The sequence below is a fragment of the Notolepis coatsorum genome (genome assembly GCF_963971535.1).
Source record: "Notolepis coatsorum genome assembly, chromosome: 9".
Lineage (NCBI taxonomy): Eukaryota > Metazoa > Chordata > Actinopteri > Aulopiformes > Paralepididae > Notolepis > Notolepis coatsorum.
The window spans coordinates 50,788,728-50,808,728 of NC_140173.1; the positions used below are offsets into that span (position 1 = coordinate 50,788,728).

The 20,001-nt window shown below is 42.8% G+C and overlaps 1 protein-coding gene across 1 annotated transcript in view; it reads right to left on the bottom strand.

The window, feature by feature from the left end:
* wdfy4 (WDFY family member 4) overlaps positions 1 to 20,001 on the bottom strand; it is a gene marked incomplete at its 5' end in the record, with an annotated part of 306,077 nt that overhangs the window by 38,806 nt on the left and 247,270 nt on the right. The window contains 4 exon segments of the mRNA XM_084321866.1: positions 6,015 to 6,124; positions 8,152 to 8,275; positions 8,921 to 9,040; positions 13,972 to 14,014. Coding sequence (XP_084177992.1) covers positions 6,015 to 6,124; positions 8,152 to 8,275; positions 8,921 to 9,040; positions 13,972 to 14,014 — 397 coding nt within the window.

Here is a 20,001-nt window from a genome sequence, read left to right on the forward strand (position 1 = left end):
TGAATTGGGCAACCAAGGCGCGCCGGCCCAAAACGTGGTTCCACATTGGAAGCACCCAGGGCCAGCGCTATATGCACGTCAAGAACCCGAAACACATCAATGGTGAATTCTAATAAAAAAACACCAGACGACATTCCCTCCATGCTGTCTGGGACGAGCAGCAGGAAGCCGGTCAATAAGACACAGACACAGGCCTTATATGACGCGACTGAGGGCAACCCCGTCAATTCTGCTCCTCACATAAGAGGGGAAGACAGAAGTTCCCCCAGAGAGACCTCCACGTGAGTACAATTGAAAAAGATACATGCAATAATAATTGGGCCAAGTGACCAACGGCCCAATACACACTGTAATAGAGAGCAGAGCAGAAAACGAACAGGTTTCGAATGCAACGCATCATCCAACTTTGATAAAGACAGTGGTCTGCAGCACAGAGCCTGTAACCTCATGGATGTCTCCTGGCCAATAGGAAACGCACCCAGTGACGTATCCCATGGCCGGGGGGAAATCCCGTGACCCACCCATCCTAACAGGGAGTGGAACTGGTGTGACGTACTGTATATTTTAGTTGATGAAATATTTTAGTTGACTAAATATTTTAGTTGATGAAATCTTTTTTCATTTCAGTGTCACAGTATGACATCGATCCCCAAAATAAAATTTAAAATTTAAATTAAAATCAAAGTAAAAAATTATTATTTTTTTGGGCCTGGGAGCCGCAGCTGATTGGCTAAAGAGCCGCATGCGGCTCCGGAGCCGCAGGTTGCCGACCCCTGTGTTAGGGTAACAGCTTCACATTCTGCACGCCAGCCACAGACGATAACCTCGTCTGTGCAAAAACTGGTTTTATACATGGCTTCAGGCTCATGTGCGAACTTGCCACCTGAATTTTTACACCTTTACCCTAAAGTAAGAAAAACACAGATCAAGAGAGGGGCCAAGGGCCCTGGCACAAGAGCTACACATGTAACTTCTGTAGGCCAACACCTAACCCAGTTGTGGATTCAAAGCCACGTTTACTTAACGTGAATACGATACACACAACCCTCTATCACAACAAAAAAGGGCAAAAAGTTCACTCTCACTACTGTAAGAGGAACGCCGTTTTTTATGATGAGAGAAGACATAAGTCCTCGATTAAATGCTGGTCACAGGCCTTGCTAAGTCTACATGACAGCGACCAAACTATTTTCAGAGAAAATGCCTCTCTCTAAGCAAGAGCACAACCCCCGCAGAAGCTGAGGGATTTACACCGTATCCCCAAAAATATAGTGAATCAACACACATTTTGTAAACAAAATCATATTTGAGGGGATGGGGGGGGGGGGGGGGGGCAGGGGCAAACCGGGGAATAATTTCACCCACCCCTCACCACCTTACCCCTGATACGACGCCAAATGTGTAGAGTAAAAGCTTTACATCATGCATGCCAGCACAGCCGAAGACCTTGTTTGAAACAGGTTTCCCACAGCTCTGCTTATGTGTGAAAAAAAATTGCCACTTGTTATTTTCATCATTACCCTCAAGTAAAGAATAACAAGCTAAGAGAGGGACTCAGCCCTCGATCATATGCCACTATGCACAGCATTGTAGGGTAACCCAGCCAGTTGTGGGCTCAGCCACGTTGTCTAAACGTTACATGAAGACACACAACTTCTCATCATACAACAAAAAACCCAGTTCATTTTTAATAACGTAAAAAAACAACGCTGTTCCTAGGTAGAGAGAAAGGCCTTGGCCAACGCTAACCCAAGCTATACAAAGCGACCAAGACAATTCTCACATAGCACATGTCGTATCTCCAAATGTAGTGAAGTAACATATGTTTTGTAGACAAAGACATCATTATTAACAAAAAACATTCGGGAGGGGAAGGAAGGAAGAGTGGGGTAATGTCCAATGGACACCTTACCTGCACCAAGGAACGCAGGACGAAAGGCCGCAACACAGGTTGGTCCACCACGTCGACGAAGGCCTCTCGCTGGCTAGGCCAGAAGAAGCAATGGCCGGAGCCTCGCTCCGGCGTGACGCCCCCCTCCTGCAGCCGGTCATGGCGCAGGCCCGACGACATCTTCTGCCAAAGATGATGTCGTAGTCAGAGTGCCAGGGCCTGCTATTCTCACGGCTATGCCAATGGTTGTAGCACAAGCTAAACAGCTAACTCTAGGCTAACTGATAGCATCAAGCTAACGTTCCCAGCCGAGCGCAGCCGGCAGCTAACGTCGTAGCTAAACAGCTGGCTAACAGTTAGCTCATACCGGCTATCGCTAGCCACTAGCTAACGCAGAAGCAAGCTAAGCGGCTACTACTGAAAACTGTACAACGTGAGAAAAGCAATACAGGCCAACACTTCAGACAGACGCTGTCTTTTCCTCTTCTTATCCGAAGAAAAAAGGGAAAAAGGCAACACACGTCTCTCTTCAGACACAGCTGTGTCGGCACCAAGCCCCTCATTGAACGCGGGCTATAGCCGACCTGAGGATGGAGATATTCTCATAACGAACACCAAGCTCACCTCCCTCGCGGGGCCGGCACGGCGACAGTGGGTATCCGTTTGTCCAGAGACCCGGGGAATTTAACCGCAGATTCGGAATCACGGTCCCAGGAAAACAAAGCTACGACTTCACTTGAAGAGGAGCTAATGTTATCGTGGGGCATCAAACTAGAACCCCCTCCACGCCGCTAAGGGGCAGCGAAAAGGATCCTAGCCTGGAGCCGACCTTCGTAAGCTGTGTAGTTGTTCCCCCCACAACCGACACACCTGGCGCCCACGTCGCAAAAAACATCACCCGCCCAGAGAGGCCGTCAGCCCTCACACGGCCGATCGCCTCCCAAGCAAAGTGTCCAGCTGCAGAGCCGGAGGCAATGCCGGCGGGGATTGCTCAGCGATGCGAGCCCCTAATACGAAGCGCCGGTGGAGGTCAGAATGATCATCATCTTCTAAACACTCCGGTGGCAAAGACATTATCGCTGTATTTCCTCGAAAGATTGTGAGAGAGAAAACAAAGATATAATGTCAACGCAGCTCCTTTTCTCCAAACGTAACTCCTTTCCAATAACTATTTCGGCACTAAACTAAAGTGGTGTATACAGTCACTTTTCGGTGGTGAAAATAGGGAAGGAGCTGTTAGTGTGGCCACAACCCCGCTTATGTAGAGGAGCGGATGTGGGTGTGGCCAGGCGGATGGGTGTGTACATGTGGAGAAAAATGATTCAGTGCTAAATTGGATAAAGGGATAGTTTCACTAGAGTGCAGAGCGTAAGCTATACAATAATATAACCACTATTTGTAAAAGCCACAACCACGTTACCATATTTGTATTTATAATTTAAATCGTATAACGTTATTTCGCTGCATATTAAATCACTGTAAATACTAATGTAAATCATTGTTTCATTGTACATATTGTGTATAGTTTATAACGTTATTGTTTTTTACATGACGTTAGTAGCTAGCTAGCTAGCTAGCTAGCTTGCTAGCCGGCATTCCCGAAACTCCTAACATGCCCCGATTTAAAATGGTTCTCTCCTCTTTGTATACCTTTGTCCTCACAAACAAAGTATTCTGCCAGGGAACTTATGGGCACGACAGTAGTAGTAGTTATAAGGTTTTTGAGCTTGTAACGTTGTAGCTAGCTAGCTTGCTAGCCGGCATGATGCGTGTGCAGTGTTTGCCCCACAGGTCTGAGAAGAGGACCTGCACGTTCCCGAAACTCCTCTACATGCCCCAATTTAAAATGGTTCATGACAGTAGACATTGCTAACGTCTAGTACGTTTAGCTAGGTAATCTTAACATTAGCTAGCTAGCTAGCTTGATATCAGCTTGCCGTGACGTTGTTTGGTGACAGCCTAACAGGCTGCCTACTGGCTACTGAACAACAGGCTGCCTACTGGTAAATGTAGTTCTTTTTTTACGACAAATTAAAAACCTTATAACTACCTTTATTTCAACCAAAAATGCTTAAACAATAATGTTAGTGGTAGAAGGGAACTCATTTAGTGCAAAAATGGAAAGCTTGCCAATGTTCATGCGGCAGAATTGTTACAATACCGATAATCCATTTTCCCAATGATAAATCCCTATACGGGTGGAACAACCAGTGATGTCAGACTACACCTCCCTATTGGCATGAACTAGGGCGAAAGCTGTGGATACTAGAGGGTGGGGAACTTTGTGGACCAACCGACCAATACAACCAACAAAATTACCAACCAACCGACCAACCGACAAATAGAGCTGCTGGTCGCAGCTGAAGGTTCCCACAGTGTACACAGTCTTTGTCTGTGTTGCACCCCACTGCTGGGAAATGTGCTAATTTACTATCAGGTCACTGTGTTGCCTTACGTAACGGCACATGGGGAAGGAGCCTATCTCCTGTTTCCGTAGCGTGAGGCAGCTTGATGTACAAGTACACCCCTTGGACATGACGCTAGTATGTCGCAAGGACTTCCCCCCAAACCAACCCTTGATGCTGAGTGTCAAGCAGGGAGGCTATGTCACTGTGTAATCAGAACAAATGATTGCTGTTGCATAGAAAGGGAGTGTATTGACATTACATTTGCAAACTGGCAAATGATAACTTATTTTCTTAATTGTAGTGATTGTGAAATCGAGTGACTAAATGTATTAATTGAAGAACGGCTACAGTAACCCCTCCATACACAGCATGTTCTGTTTACACAGCAAGGGAACAGTGAACTGAGACAACAACAACAACCACAACATTTCAATTGAATTATTTTAAAAAGGAAACAAATAGAGAAGATGCTGATGTCATGAAAATAAGACTTTGAAACTTCTGTTTCAGTGAAAAAAAAATAGATTTCTGACGGTATTTGACTGTATAGTTTTATATTACCAATGTGATCTGTTTTATATCTTTATCTTGTAATACAGTTGCCATGGTCCTATTTCATTTAAAATGGTCTACCTTTTAATACTGATGTAAGGAAAAATGTTTGATTAACTTAAAAATATAAATATATAGTATGTCTTACGATATGTTTTACCTATGTATATAGTTTAAATCCATACGTAAAAATCCATCTCTTTGCACAGATCTATGACGATATACCTTCATATTTGCTATACCTTCCAGCCCTAGAATCATGTAATTGCTACAAGATATAACTTCCTATCTACTAATCCTGACCTTGGACCCAGTCAGCAGACCTTTTTCTCATATTTTTATATTCAGATTTAATTATATTGTTTACACTGTTCATTTGTTGTCATATTTTTTATATGCAGATCAAATTGTATTGCCTATATTTATGTATTTATACTATTACCCTGCCCATACCTGTACCTCCCCTCCCCCCTCCCCCATTCTGCTATGACGCCTGAATTTCCCCCCCAAGGGGATCAATAAAGGAATATCTCATCTTACGGAGTTCAATACCTCCAGACGTGCGGAGCCTGGCTGTAGTTAAAACATCCCCAGGCAGGAGGCCTCACCTGTAGTGTCTGGGAGAAGAAGAGCTCCCTGAGGCACCAGGGAGGAGGTACAGTAAGGCTGTCCCTGAAGCCTGTTTTTGGGATTCGAACTTCGTCAGGGTTTTTCGAACGAACGTTCGAACCTTCGTTTTTAATTAAACAAATAATAATAATAAATTCAAATTATCTTTTTTTCAAAAGAACGTTTGTTTTTGTTTTAATAAATATCCTCAAACTAAATCCTCAATTTAAATAAAGTGATTAAACTGATTAAATTAGTATTTTTTTATTTTATTAAATCAACTTTCTTTAATGAATATAACTCAGCATTTTTTTTTAATACTATAATATTAGTGTAGCCTAATCTTTATCTGCAACTGTGAAGAAAAACCCCATTGGTTTAAACAGAATGAATAGACACATAAAAAAAATATATAATTTCTTTTATAATAATAATAAAAATAAATGTATAAAAAATATAAAATTCAAATGTTGATTTAGAATTCGAATGCCAACGTAACGAACAAACGTTAGAACGTTCGAATGTTCGGGCTCAGCCTTAGAAGGAGGCCTCACCTGTAGTGTCTGGAAGGTGTGTGAGAAGGGCTCCATGCGAACCAGGAAGGAGGCCACGATGATGGCGGAGGAGTAGTGGGTACAGTAGTGGCACCGGGCCGCCAGGTCTCCTGCAGCAGGGAGCGCATCACAGCGGTTAAAACTGACCCGGATCAGGGCGGTCAGGTGGCGTAGCGGAGATTGCGTTCGTCACCAACACCGGAGACGCTGGATTCGCCTGTTCGAATCCAGCTCACAGCTCCGGCGGTGTCACCAGCTTGGCTGGCCGTTCACACTAATACAATTGGCTGTATTAGAGGGTGGGAAAAGCTGGCGGGGTGGGTCCGGGTCGTTGTAAACAGCGACTCCTACAGTTCGGTCGGGGTGCCTGCTCAGCGCGGATAGGATCTAAGGGGGGTAGTGTGATCCTTCCACACGTTACACCCTCTCAGTGAGAGTCCGCGCTGCCAGGTGAAAAGAAGCGGTTGATTGGCTGGACGTGTGTCGGAGGAAGCACGTGATAGCCTCCACTCTCCCAGACCGACTGTGGGGGGTAAGTGCGCAGTGACCAGGAAGGGGATTTGGAATTGGCATAACGACTAACATTGGGATGGGAGAAAATCGGAGGAAAAAGGAGGGGGAAAAACTGACCCGGATCATACCACTTTGTAGCGAGTTTCGGGGGTCAGGGATTCCAATTGGTGACATTATTCTAATATATATATATATATATATTCACTCTGTGCATCACAGTCACGAAAGGGGCTAACAATCTCCGGATTCTGAAACTAAATGGCGAGTCCTTATCACAAAGCAAACTATATATATACTAATTACAACATTCATTAATTGCATTGTACTGTTCACGTGTGGTGCTGTCGTCGCATATATAAGTAAGGATAGTTTGAATGACATTTCAGCACCAAGTCCACCGAAGTTATTATTACTTCAAAGCGCTACTGCCTATATGGATAAAACAAGGTGTAATAAGGATGTTTTAGGTGGTGGTAGTTTCTCCGTTAGGACATTATAGCTGAAATATATAGAAATGTATTTTCTAACCAACTATGCATTGGAAATGCAATTGGTTTTTTTATTAACCCATTCTCTGCCACGCTTATATCCATCGCTGTTTGATCTCTGCCAGCACTGTAAGTCTATGGAGATGTTCACCTTCTTTGCAGGGCTATAACTTTTAAAATTGTATTGCTAAATTGACATTACTATGGCCCATTCAACGTCGATTAACTATCGTTCAGGATGTAGGAACGTTTTACTTTTTCATTCACACATTCATATGCTAATACCGTCTAGAGTATAAATGTTTTTATCGTTTTCTGCAGTATTTCCCAGAACGTGAGATATAGGCACAAATGCATATATTAGATCATCAAATGCAGTTTGATACCGATCGACGCTATATTAAAAATGTCAACTGTACATGGTCCTAAACGGTATGACTGATCATGCGCGGGTGAACGGAGGGGGGGGGTCGTTTATAATTCCGTGATAGTCGTTAGATGCTTCATGTAGTATGGGTGATATATTGATCAGAGCAGTTTGTATCGAAAATGATAAACAAAAACGCTGAAACTCACGTCAGTCTCCTCGTACCGTTGGGCGATGAGAGTGGAGCAAACAGATCCCAGTTATGTGGTGGGGATCTAGGCGATCCATTTCCGGTTTGTATATTACTAATACACGCCCAAATCATGTAGATTATTGAGTTATGGCAAAGATCCATATCCACGGTGTGTGTATAGACTCCCGTGACGATAAACGAGTGGCCGGACGTAATAGGGAGACGCACCGGGATCACAAGAGATCCACTTCCGGTTGCAACTCGCCGATCAGCCACCAGGTGGCAGTATTGAAGCGTTGCAGAGTTGTGCTGGCTCACACAGCATCCGACAAGGCTCCGTGAGTGAAATATGGCCATGGCGAAAATATGAAATTATGATCAGAATCACGTCGTACGCCGTTATTGGCAGAATTCGCATGAACTTGAAACCCGTTGTACGACATTATTGGCGGGGAAAGGGTTAATAAAGTGAGAACAGTCAAATCAATGTATGTGCTACAGATTGACTTGTCTAGAAATGGAAGAAAATAAAACTCCAATCATCAAAAGAAATGTGAGAAGTTAAACTGATCATACCTTCAACGTCACTATTCTCTACTTCCTCATATCTCTCGATGAACCTCTCTTTCCTCTTCTCTGTCTGAGCTCCCATTGGCTTAGACAGATCCCGGAACGTCGCTGGATTGGACAGATCTAGGGTCTATCCAGACAGATGGAGGGTGACAATACAAGGATAAGTAGATGACCCTGTGTGGTTCTGGCCTAGCCCCAAAGCCGGCGACACAAAAGTTTGCCTGATTTTAGCACTGATTTAGCCCATCCAAAAATGAATGAATGAATGCGTTTATTTATTTCATTGAAATAAATACAAAATTTAAATAAAACAATAAAGTAATAAACAAATTAAAAAACAAACAAGCAAAACAGTAATGTTCGAAAAGGAGTAGGATGAAGTGTAAACGTATGTATTCCTACCCCCGTCACACTATTATCCTATGCAACTCCAATGAAAAAAATTTCATACAACCCAAATTTCCACACTATAAAAAGAAAATATTATGAAAAGAAAATATCAGTAATAATAATACTAATGATAATCCCGTCGAGCACTAGCCCCTGGACAAAATTATTTCAGTCTGAAGTCAATGACGTTGTCTCTTTGGACTCAAGTAATTCAGTGTGTGATCCTCCATCCTTGGTTCGATCGTCACCATTTGTGCATTATTATTTTGAAAATTTGATAAGAAATGTTGGAAAGAGCGGTCATTTAGTGTGAAACGGCCTTGGTTTTCACAAACTTTAAAGGATTTGAAAAATCATGTATTCTGTTCTAGCTAGCGCTTACCTCAGACCGGTAGTCAGCTAGGACCCAGGGGAACACTGGATACTGCATGAGGTCATTGTACGTCCTCCCAGCCAGGGTATTGAGATGCATCAGGTACTCAAAGTTACTCATCTCACCTTTCTGTGAAGGTGGCAGACAGTAGCAGTAGTCAGTAGATTCAAATGTATCGTCATCATTATACAGAACAGGTACAGTACAATGAAAAGAGGTTTGGCGTCTAACCAGAGTGCAAATGTAACAGTAAAGTGCAATAGCAATATACAATGTACAGGTGATTAAAGTAGAGTATATTATAAATCAGTACTACTACTGAGTAATAATGCTAATCAGATGTATGTACAGTATTATAGTATTATCATAGTATTATTATGTACAGTGATGTACAGGTATAAGGACCCTATAGGGAGGTGTAGTCTGACGTCACTTTGGAGGTCCACCCGTATAGGATTCATCATTGGGAAAATGGATTATCGGCTATTGTAACAATTTTGCCGCATGGAAATTGAAAAGCTTTACATTTTTTGCACAAAACGAGGTCCCTTCTATCACTAACATTATTGTTTAAGCATTTTTGGTTGAAATACATTTTTTTTTATGATTATTTGCGAATATTTTCATGTTGAGCTATAGATTGTGGATGAATACGCACAGAACGGTACACCATGCCTACATGCATGTTAATGCTTTATTTGTTTTAAACGAGACGATTTAGAAATGGGCAATGGGGAAATACATTGCGTTGGACAGAGGGTGGAACACGGAAAAACGACAATGACGTAACCTGTTACGATTCCTGGAACGTTTCGTTGGCATGTCGATGGTAGAGAGGAGGAGAACCCAGAATGCAGACTTGAGGTAGTGACGGATGAAATAGAGGAAGCACGAGTCGTGGAATAAAGTACCGTACTTTTCGGACTATAAGCCGCGGCTTTTTCCCCCATTTTTCGACCCTGCGGCTTATATAACGGTGCGGCTTATATGCGACTCGACGTGACCAAATCCGAAAATGTAAAAATCAAAATATATCTTTTTTGACTGCATTGAAATGTTAATTATCTGTTCCCTTATTTGCTAAACTTAATACAACTTGTAAATTAGTTAATTCTTGTTATTTGTCCGACAGTATTGTGTCCCAATGCTAATTGCATATGGTAATTAAACATTAAAACACCTGCGGCTTATAGTCCAGTGCGGCTTATATATGTACACATCATTCAATTTAGCTGCTGCGGCTTATAGTCAGGTGCGGCTTATAGTGCGAAAAGTACGGTAATACGTTCTTTACTGAACGTGGAAAACAATACAAAACTGACTCACGGGGAATACGGAGAACATAATAGTTTGACAGCACACAGGACGAGGGTAACATGAACAATGGTCCAGCACAGGAGGGCAGGGCAAACAACACTAATATACACAGACTAATTGACACATGAGGATGATTGGGAACAAGCCCCAGCTGTGTGGGAAAGACTGAAACAACCTGGGGTAACATACTGAAACATGACAAGACTCAGGCCATGTCCTCACGTATCTGGATCTTTTGCCAAACGGATATTCTCAGGCTCTGTTTAAAATAAAATCCCTGTCCACACCACAGTGTTAAAAAAAAAACTCCATCCAGACACAAACACAAACGCATATGAATTGCTCCAACAAGCATGCAGGCCAGCAGGTGGCGATAAGCGATGTACGAGCGGTCAGGACGACTGAGAAACGATAGGAATTGTCCATTGGTTCACCCAGCCCACTTGACCATTCCTAGCATTTCCATTGGCTATATTGACATACAAGATGATAAATAGATAGATATACAGTAGCGGAGGATTATGCAGTCCAGAGGAAACAACCAATCTAGATATGTCAGGATTCAATGCTTTACTTCTGCGTACTGGGCGACAGAGAGATACAATGTCAATGTTGAGATCACAATCTCCTAGCCCCTTTCGTGACTGTGATGCACCGAGTGAATCCACAGTCACTTGCTCCTCAATAGGAAACCAACCTAGATTTACCATGAAGGACTGGTTCTAACTGAACCGTTCGTTATACAAGTATCACAGAGACGTTTCAAAGGTACTCACAGTTGCACGAGGGTTTCGGACAGAGATACGGGATGGTTTGAAATCTCTGCGTTGCTAATAAACATTTTAAATATTCTTTATAAACTGCTCAAAACGGCATTATTTCCGGCGTTGGGTGCATGATGCGCATGCGCTGTGATCACACCAGGCAGCCAACGCCGGAAATAATGCCGTTTTGAGCAGTTTATAAAAAATATTTAAAATGTTTATTAGCAACGCCAAGCTTTCAAACCATCCCGTGTCTCTGTTCGAAACCCTCATGCAACTGTGAGTACCTTTGACATTTCTCTGTGATACTTGTATAACGAACGGTTCGGTTAGAACCAGTCTTCAGGGTAAATCTAGGTTGATTTCCTATCGAGGAGCAAGTGACTGTGGATTCACTCTGTGCATCACAGTCACGAAAGGGGCTAACAATCTCCGGATTCTGAAACTAAATGGCGAGTCCTTATCACAAAGCAAACTATATATATACTAATTACAACATTCATTAATTGCATTGTACTGTTCACGTGTGGTGCTGTCGTCGCATATATAAGTAAGGATAGTTTGAATGACATTTCAGCACCAAGTCCACCGAAGTTATTATTACTTCAAAGCGCTACTGCCTATATGGATAAAACAAGGTGTAATAAGGATGTTTTAGGTGGTGGTAGTTTCTCCGTTAGGACATTATAGCTGAAATATATAGCCTAGCTAGTCTATAGTCGGTCTGATATATATTAGAGAAATAGTAAAGTAATATTCGCCAAACAATCTGACGGGCCAGATATTATTACGGCCCGCCACAGTCTGAGCATGCGTAGTGAGCTGTGGCGTCATCGTTTATCTAGACTATGCGTTTACAGTGGCTGCACGGATCCACTGAACGGATATTTTGGAAAATCTTCACTTTAAAATGCGTTTGAGAAAATCTCCGTTTATGTCTCTGAAAACACCCTTTACGTGTGGATGAAAGGCCCAATCGTGGAATAAAATGTGCGTTTGGCAAAAGATCCAGATACGTGGGGACATGGCCTAAATAACACATAGATACAGACACAGGGGGAGAATACACTAGACAATGGGGCACAACAGACAATAGATACACAGACAACAAACAAGTGAGCACAACAGATAACAAATTAATAAACATAGACAAACACAAATGCAGTGGTGTATTGTTCATGAGTGGTGCTGTAAGTCCGATGACCGGTCCTGTTGGACCGGGGGGGGTGACAGTAACCACTACACCTCCCTATGGCACGGCAGTAATGCATACTGGCCAGCGGTATAGCTAGTAAGAGTAGGTAAGGGATATGTACAGATATAGATAGTATCTACAGGTATGTAAAAAAGGATTATACATACTGTACCTGTAGATCAACGACACACACAAACCAATGTCATACATCATCAGTGTTTGCCCTATGTCTTCTGTAGCTGGGGTGGTTGGGAGTCTTGGACTACCCCTGTCCTGGTCAAAGTGGATGTGTACACCTGGGGTCACACCTTGGTCAAATTTGGTTCTAGTGCAGTACAGGGAATGTTTGTGTAGTTTGCTTTCTTCCAGCATGGCTGCCTGTAACCATAGGTAACCACTTTCGAAATAAAATACCAAATTTCTGTGCAGTGGTAGAGTAGGTAAAACACTGGAAAAGCACATGACTGTTCTATGGTAAACACATATCAACACATAGCAACCGTTGTTTTGCACATAGCAACCGTCGTCTCTTCCGTCGCCATGTACAAAACAATGGTTGCTATTAGGGATGCTCGATATTGGCTTTTTTACCGATACCGATATTCCGATATTGTCCAACTCTTAATTTCCGATACCGATATCAACCGATATCAACCGATACCGATATATGCAGGGTTTCCCCCCCAAAAAAACGGAATAATTTCAGGTAACTAATAATTTCACTGGATGCAATATTGTTATTGTTTTTTTTTATTTTTTTACCGATACCGATATTTTCCGATATCACATTTTACTGCCGATATCGGCCGATAATATCGGTCGGCCGATAATATCGGCCATCCCTAGTTGCTATGTTACAGGCAGCCATGTTGGAAGAAAGAGAACTACACAAACATTCCATGCAAGACCTCTATTGTTCTTATTTGGATTCTGTATTATGATAGAACCATTCGTTCTAAACATTAGGATTGCACTTGTTGGTGCTCTAGGAGAAAAGTTGGTCTAGGGGTTCACTACCCACTGAGGCTACCCATGCTGAAAAATGTATGCAGTCATTCCATTGTAACAGTGCTTCGAGTGTAGGGTTGGGTACCGAACTCTGTACTTTTAAGGGTACCGACCAAATTACATCAGTACTACCGAGTACCGATTCATGCTAGATCAATCGGTACCAAATTTCAGTACCTTTACATGTTTAGTATAAGAGTGTAATATACTGTACTAGACAAGAAGGAACCTTTTTTTCACAAATATATATTACTGTCCCATCTCTTGGGTCTTAGGAAAGACCAGACAAGGTCAGAGGAGTTTGATAATATTTACTGAGGATGGCCTGATAATGTTGGAATTTAAACATTTAATACATGATCATGTGATTTATTTTGTGTGGCGTGTTACAACAATACATAACAAAATGTTCTAAATAAATAACAATGGTGAAATTGAAAAGTTTGGACTTCTTTTTTTACAACTGAAATTAAATGTTTTATTATTCCAGAGAGAGTTAATTAAACAAAAAAAGGTACTGTCGGGTACCGATAACCGAATTCCAGGAACTGGTACTGGTACCGGTTCAAATGTGAACGGTACCCAACCCTATTCGAGTGGCACTAGTAGTAACAGGGGAAACGCTATCAAAATGCAGCCATTCATTAATTTCCTCGTGGCAATTTTCTTGCTGTGTTGTTAAGGCCAAAGACATAAAGAGAAGAATCTCCTATTTCCGATGTCTCAGGTGAAGTGTATAGATGAAGTGGCATCATGTTCATTAGATAAGTGATTACCTGCCACTTCAGAAGAGCCGTCTTCCCCGCCACAGGACTCTTCCTAATCAACAGATTCAAAAAAACAAGCGTCTGCAATTACTCTCCCGTCAGACGCAGAGCACGAGCCTGTGTTATAAATACACCGGGCAATATCACTTACAGATTACAGGAGTTTCTTTAACACCTGTTTTAACTAAATCACTGCTGTGAATAAAGTTAAACTCACTATGGATTAACTTAATTTATTAGCGTTCCTAAGACCGCAATTCCCCAAATGGTAACATTTCAAAGCAAATCATTTTGAGTTGTATTTCTTAAATATTAAAAAAATAAACAGAAAATCTAGTGATTTATTTTTTTGCTTCTCTAGAATGGGTATATTGCAATGTCAAATGCAAAACTTTAAATAAAGATATATTCTTCATTGAGTCATTTGTCTGATTTGTACAGAAGGCTGTATATGTATATTCTATCCTTCCTTTGAATATACAATATTTTTTTATTCAGCCGGTCACGTCACAGAGACAGTTTTCTGTTTCGGTCAGCAACATCCTATTTACCCTCACTATCAAAATCAAATCAAATTTATTTGTAAGGCCCGACAACACACGGCCAGACACGTATTCTTTAAACAAGTCAAGAAGAAACATCACAATAAATCAAGAACAAAACAAAACACCATGAAATCCAAAATAAAATGTAAAATGAATAAATGAATGCAACCCTCCCAGACACGAGAAGGTAAGGAAAAACTCACTAAAAACCTAGCAATAGGGGAAAAAAGTTGAAAAGCTGAAACAGTTGGTAAGCATGTACATAATACGTGTAATGAAACACAAATAAGTACATGCAATAATAAAATAAAATAGTCCAAGTTTTGATTGTTCCGTTGCATAGCAACCAGTTTTGTAACGCCGGGTTCTAACGCGGCCGCTCCAGAATAGACCGCTGCCTTTACAAGGCTCTAATCAACATTTATTAACGCGCTCCCTTTCCCCTCCCCCCGCTCTCTCCCATGAGCTCAAAATACCGGAAGTGTTGCAGTGGTCTATAGAGCAGGTGAAGGGTTGAGTGAAGATAGCGTGTGTACACAGCTGTAGGAACATTCATATGAGCGAGGTAAGCCCTCTCAGTGTGAACAGTGTACATGTAGAGACTGATAATAGTCTATGGTGCCATCTACGGGTTGGAGGCAATTTGATTTAGCTCTTCTAACAAATAGTGTGCTGTGCAGGGTGGAACCATCGGCCAGTTGCTTGTAATTCCCAGGGCTGCGGCTGGTAAATGTACTTATTCTTCTAGCCAAATCTGGCTGGTAACCAACCATTGTTTGTAAATCAATTGTGGGAAAAACAATGAAAATCAAATCTAATCCAAAATGTTAGGCGTATTTTGGAATCCATCACCAGCTAATGCACTGTCCTAATAGGGTGTTGCGAACACGGGCTGTCTGCAGAGATTACAAGACTAGGCTCAAGACTAGGGGAGACAGAGCCTTCTCCGCCGCAGCGCCTAGACTGTGGAACACCCTCCCCCTCAAAATACGAGCCGCCCAGACCTTGCAGGTTTTTAAATCACTTTTAAAAACTTACTTGTTCTCCCTGCCCCCCCCCCCCCCCCCCCCCTTAATCACCACTAGACCCCTGGCCCATTTTTATCTTCTTTGCTTTACTGTGTCCTACCTGTTTTTATTACATTCATTGTTTTACTGTGTTTTTAATTTTATATCTTGCATCGTTATATTTTTGTCTTTTATCAACCTGCCTGTGAAGCACTTTGGTGCCAGCTGCCGCTGCTTAGGAATGTGCTATATAAATAAAATGTACTTGACTTGACTTGACAATCAAAGTTTAGCAAGAGAACAATAACCTCTTTCATACTGTGTGTTTTTCAACGTGGTGCTTTGGACACGCGGCACCGCTGGGAACCCTCTGTCCGCGCGCTCGCAGAAGGTGGTGACCGCTTGTCAAACAGGAATAACAACACCACATTCTGTCAGAGTAGGAAGATGGATGCGATTCCCCCCTGCTCCGCGGCTAAGAAAGCAACAAAAACCTTTTTTCCAAACTATAGAAGTTTCCTCTCCAACTGTTTTATAATTTAGCTGATCACTCGGAGACTGTTGTAAGGGGATCTTTTAATAAGCATTCGCTCAAAAGGGAGGTACCGTGGTGCGGCTGAAGTCATGCATTTTTTGCGAAACTGCTGAGCGGGAGGAACTGCTCCATAAAAATGCCCGTTTCCAATAACAATATCAGAGCATTTCTGTCTGGCTACAGAAACACAAAAACACATCTACGCTGAAACGACAGTGCTGATGAACATTTCACACACTTCACTCATAAAGCACCTTAGCTGTCCTACATTTGTTTAATCTAAATTAGGAAAACATTCCACTCCTGAAATCTCTTTTCCCTCTGTGGGCCCGTAACATGGCAATAAAGCACTGGCGCCAAGCGCCCCTGTTGCTAAGTAACACAGTTAAACAACAATAACCTGGACTTCCCCTGCCTGGTAGAGGGAGAGACGGAGAGAGACGGAGATAGATACAAACAACACATTCCAGCCGTTTTCGTTTCACCGCCATTACAAAAGCACATAGGCTACTGTAAAAAGTTGAAACGACTTCACCCACAGCTCTGAACTGGAAATCCAACTTACAGAGTACTTTTAAAGTAAGTTTCAAGATTTGTTTTATTCGTCACATATAAGGTACATGTACATTACAATGAAATGCTTGGTTCCGTATGAGCGCCCTAAGATTGCGCTTCATACAGTACAAAAAAATAAGTAAAGACCAAACACTATACAAAATATACAATATACAAAACTAGAGTACAAAATGCAACAAATGCCAAAATTAGGTAGAGATGTGCAAATATTTTGGTAATAAATAGATACAACATGGTGTAGTGTTAAAAAGTGTTTAAAGTGTGTAAGGTGGTTTGTTTATAGTGAGTTAGTGCATGTGGATGTGTGTGCAATGAATGTAGAATGGATGGGTTAGTGTTGCATAGAGCCATAGAGTCATTGAGCATCCTGATGGCCTGGGGATAGAAGCTACTTTTGAGTCTCTGTACCGGCTATGGGACTCCGGTAGCGCTTGCCTGACCGCAGCAGTGCAAAGAGGCAGTTGTTTGGGTGGCTGGCTAGAGTCTTTGACTATTCTCTTAGCCATGGCCCTGCAATGCTTGTTATAAATGTCCTGGAGAGTGGGAAGCCCACCTCCAATTGTGCGTTTGGCTGATTGAGCCACTCTCTGTAGTCTGCTGCGGTCGTGTGCGGTGCTATTCCCAAACCAGGAGGTGATGTTACCAGTCAGGATGCTCTCTATCGCTATCAGCTCTATCTTACATTTTTCAAAATGTTCAGTTGCTATTGCATGCACTCATCTGTGTTTCACTACACACGAGTGGATGCTTACCAACTGTCCGTCTGCAACACTACTATCACCGACATCTAAGAAGGGAGATCCCCCCTTGAATGGCCCTTCTAAGGTTTCTCTCCTTCACACTGCCTGTGGTGCATTTTTTCCTATTGCTAGGTTTTAGTGAGTTTTTCCTTACCTCTGCGTGGGGTATGTCTGGGAGTGTTGCATTAATTTATTTTGCATTTATTTTAAATTTGTTGGACCTTATGGTGTTCTTGTTTTGTTCTTGACTTATTGTTATGTTTCTTCTTGACTTGTTTAAAGAAGACGTGTCCGGCCCATGGGGACATTAACGTGTGTTGTCGGGCCTTACAAATACATTTGATTTGATTTGATTTATTGTGCGTCTATTGTTCTTCTGACTCACTTTGATCTTCCTTAGACGCCTAAGGAAGTAGCTGGTGCTGCCATGCCTTCTTCACTACACTGTCTGTGTGTGTGGTCCATGTCAAGACCACAGCGCCAGGTTCTCCACCTCTCCCAGGTAGGCCCTCTCTTCATTTGCCCACCACAGTTGTGTCATCAGCAAACTTGACGATTGTGTTGCTGTTGTGCTTTGCCACACAGTCATGGGTGTAAAGCGAGTAGAGGAGGGGGCTCAGAACACAGCCCTGCGGGGCACCTGTGTTGAGATTGATGGATGAGGAGGTGCAGTTTCCTGCGCTCACCACTTGGGGTCTTCCTGTCAGGAAGTCCAAGACCCACTGGCAGAGGTCGTAGTTCAAGCCCAGTTCACTGAGCTTGACAACGAGCTTGGAGGGGACTATGGTGTTGAATGCTGAGCTGTATTCAATGAATATCATTCTCACATAGTTCCCCTGCCTTTTGTCCAGGTGTTATGGTGCTGTGTGCTAATAATTACATTATAGTGAAATTATTGGTTCTGTACGACCCTCCTGAGATTGTGCTTCATATAGTAAAAAAAAGTTTAAAAATAAAAAAGTCAAAGAGTAAAAAAAAGGTACAGAGCTGTGTTTCATAACTTACAAACAAACAAAGTTAAATTAACTCACTATTGGAATTGTACCCATGTGGCAAGACCCACCCAACAAGCAGCGTGAGCTGTGATTGGTGTACATTTGTGGGGACAGACATACGGAAAACCCTGTTCTAGAGACGACTTTGTCCGTAAAAAAGAAAAGAAAAAAACAGGGAACTACGTTTATAAAAAGACACTATAACAACAGGATAGGGAAACAGGACCAGACCAAAAGACAACTTGATGCCGTGGATCCAAAAAAAAAAACGACATATTAAAAAAAAACTACGGTACACCGACACCTTCATAGACTTAACCAGAAACCGAAAGTGGAGCTTCGTGGGGTGCATCCAATTTCCAAAGCCCAATAACTCTTGACCAAATTATTTGTGTAAAACCACACACTAAATCAATCATTGCATTTGGCCCGGTATCTAATTGCAGGTAATAATTGCATGCAATCGTTTTTGCTATAGGAGGTTATAATGGGAACAAGCACCGCTGGATAGCCCCTCTCATCCTGAGCATGATGAATGAGGCGAGAGAGGGCCTTAGGGTGGAACACAAGACACCGACGCACACGCTCACACTCTGCTCTCTGAGACAGGGAGGGGAGAAGAGCACAGCCCCTCATCACACTCAAAACACTCTTAACTATCATTTATCAAAGTCCTGATTTGACTCACACGTGCACCCCCCCCCCCCCCCCCCCCCCCACACACACACACACATAGAGTACAGCGCACTCATGCACGTGAGCATTACTCACTCACAAAAACACAGACACTTAAAAGTAAATGTAAGTACAGTATGTACCTATAGCACATCTGCGGCTTTACACACATACACACACCTAGGTTTACACATTCGCACACACACACCTAGGTTTACACATCCATCCGCACTCGCGCGTGTACACACACACACACCTTGCTTGCCTGGAAGAGGCAAACAGCTCAATCAGTTGAATGGTGAGGGAGCGTCGCTGATCATTTGTTGTGCCTGTATTAGCCTGCGTCGCCTCTCGCCTATTGTTCCCCAGTATTAGCCTTAATTAGGGAGCCGTGCTCTTAAACACCCCCACAGGCTACACTGGGTGAGCAGGCAGGAGCGCAGACAAGACACCACACACACACACACACACACACACACACACACACACACACACACACACCTCTCATTCCCCAGAGAGCACCCCCCCCCCCCCCCCCCCCCCCGACTGCCCCCGGCCATACACAAGCCCTTGTCTCTGTGTAAATATCATCAGCCCAAAACACACACATAAACACATCACGCACAGGCCTATTTTATGTGCTGTATTACTGTGTTGTAGCGTAGATTAGATAAATTATTGTAAATCACTCTCTCGAGGGCGATCGTCGCGAGCGAGAGGCTGAGGGGAAATGTTTAACTAAACCTGCCCTGTGTGTGTGTGTGTGTGTGTGTGTGTGTGTGTGTGTGTGTGTGTGTGTGTGTGTGTGTGTGTGTGTGTGTGTGTGTGTGTGTGTGTGTGTGTGTGACTGTGCGTGCGTGTGTGTGTGTGCGCGCGTGTCCCTCTGTGCCGCAGCACCATGGCCAAGGGGAAGGAAGCCAGGGGGCCCAAAGTGACTGAGGATGGCTGTGAAGGTCAGAACCCAGG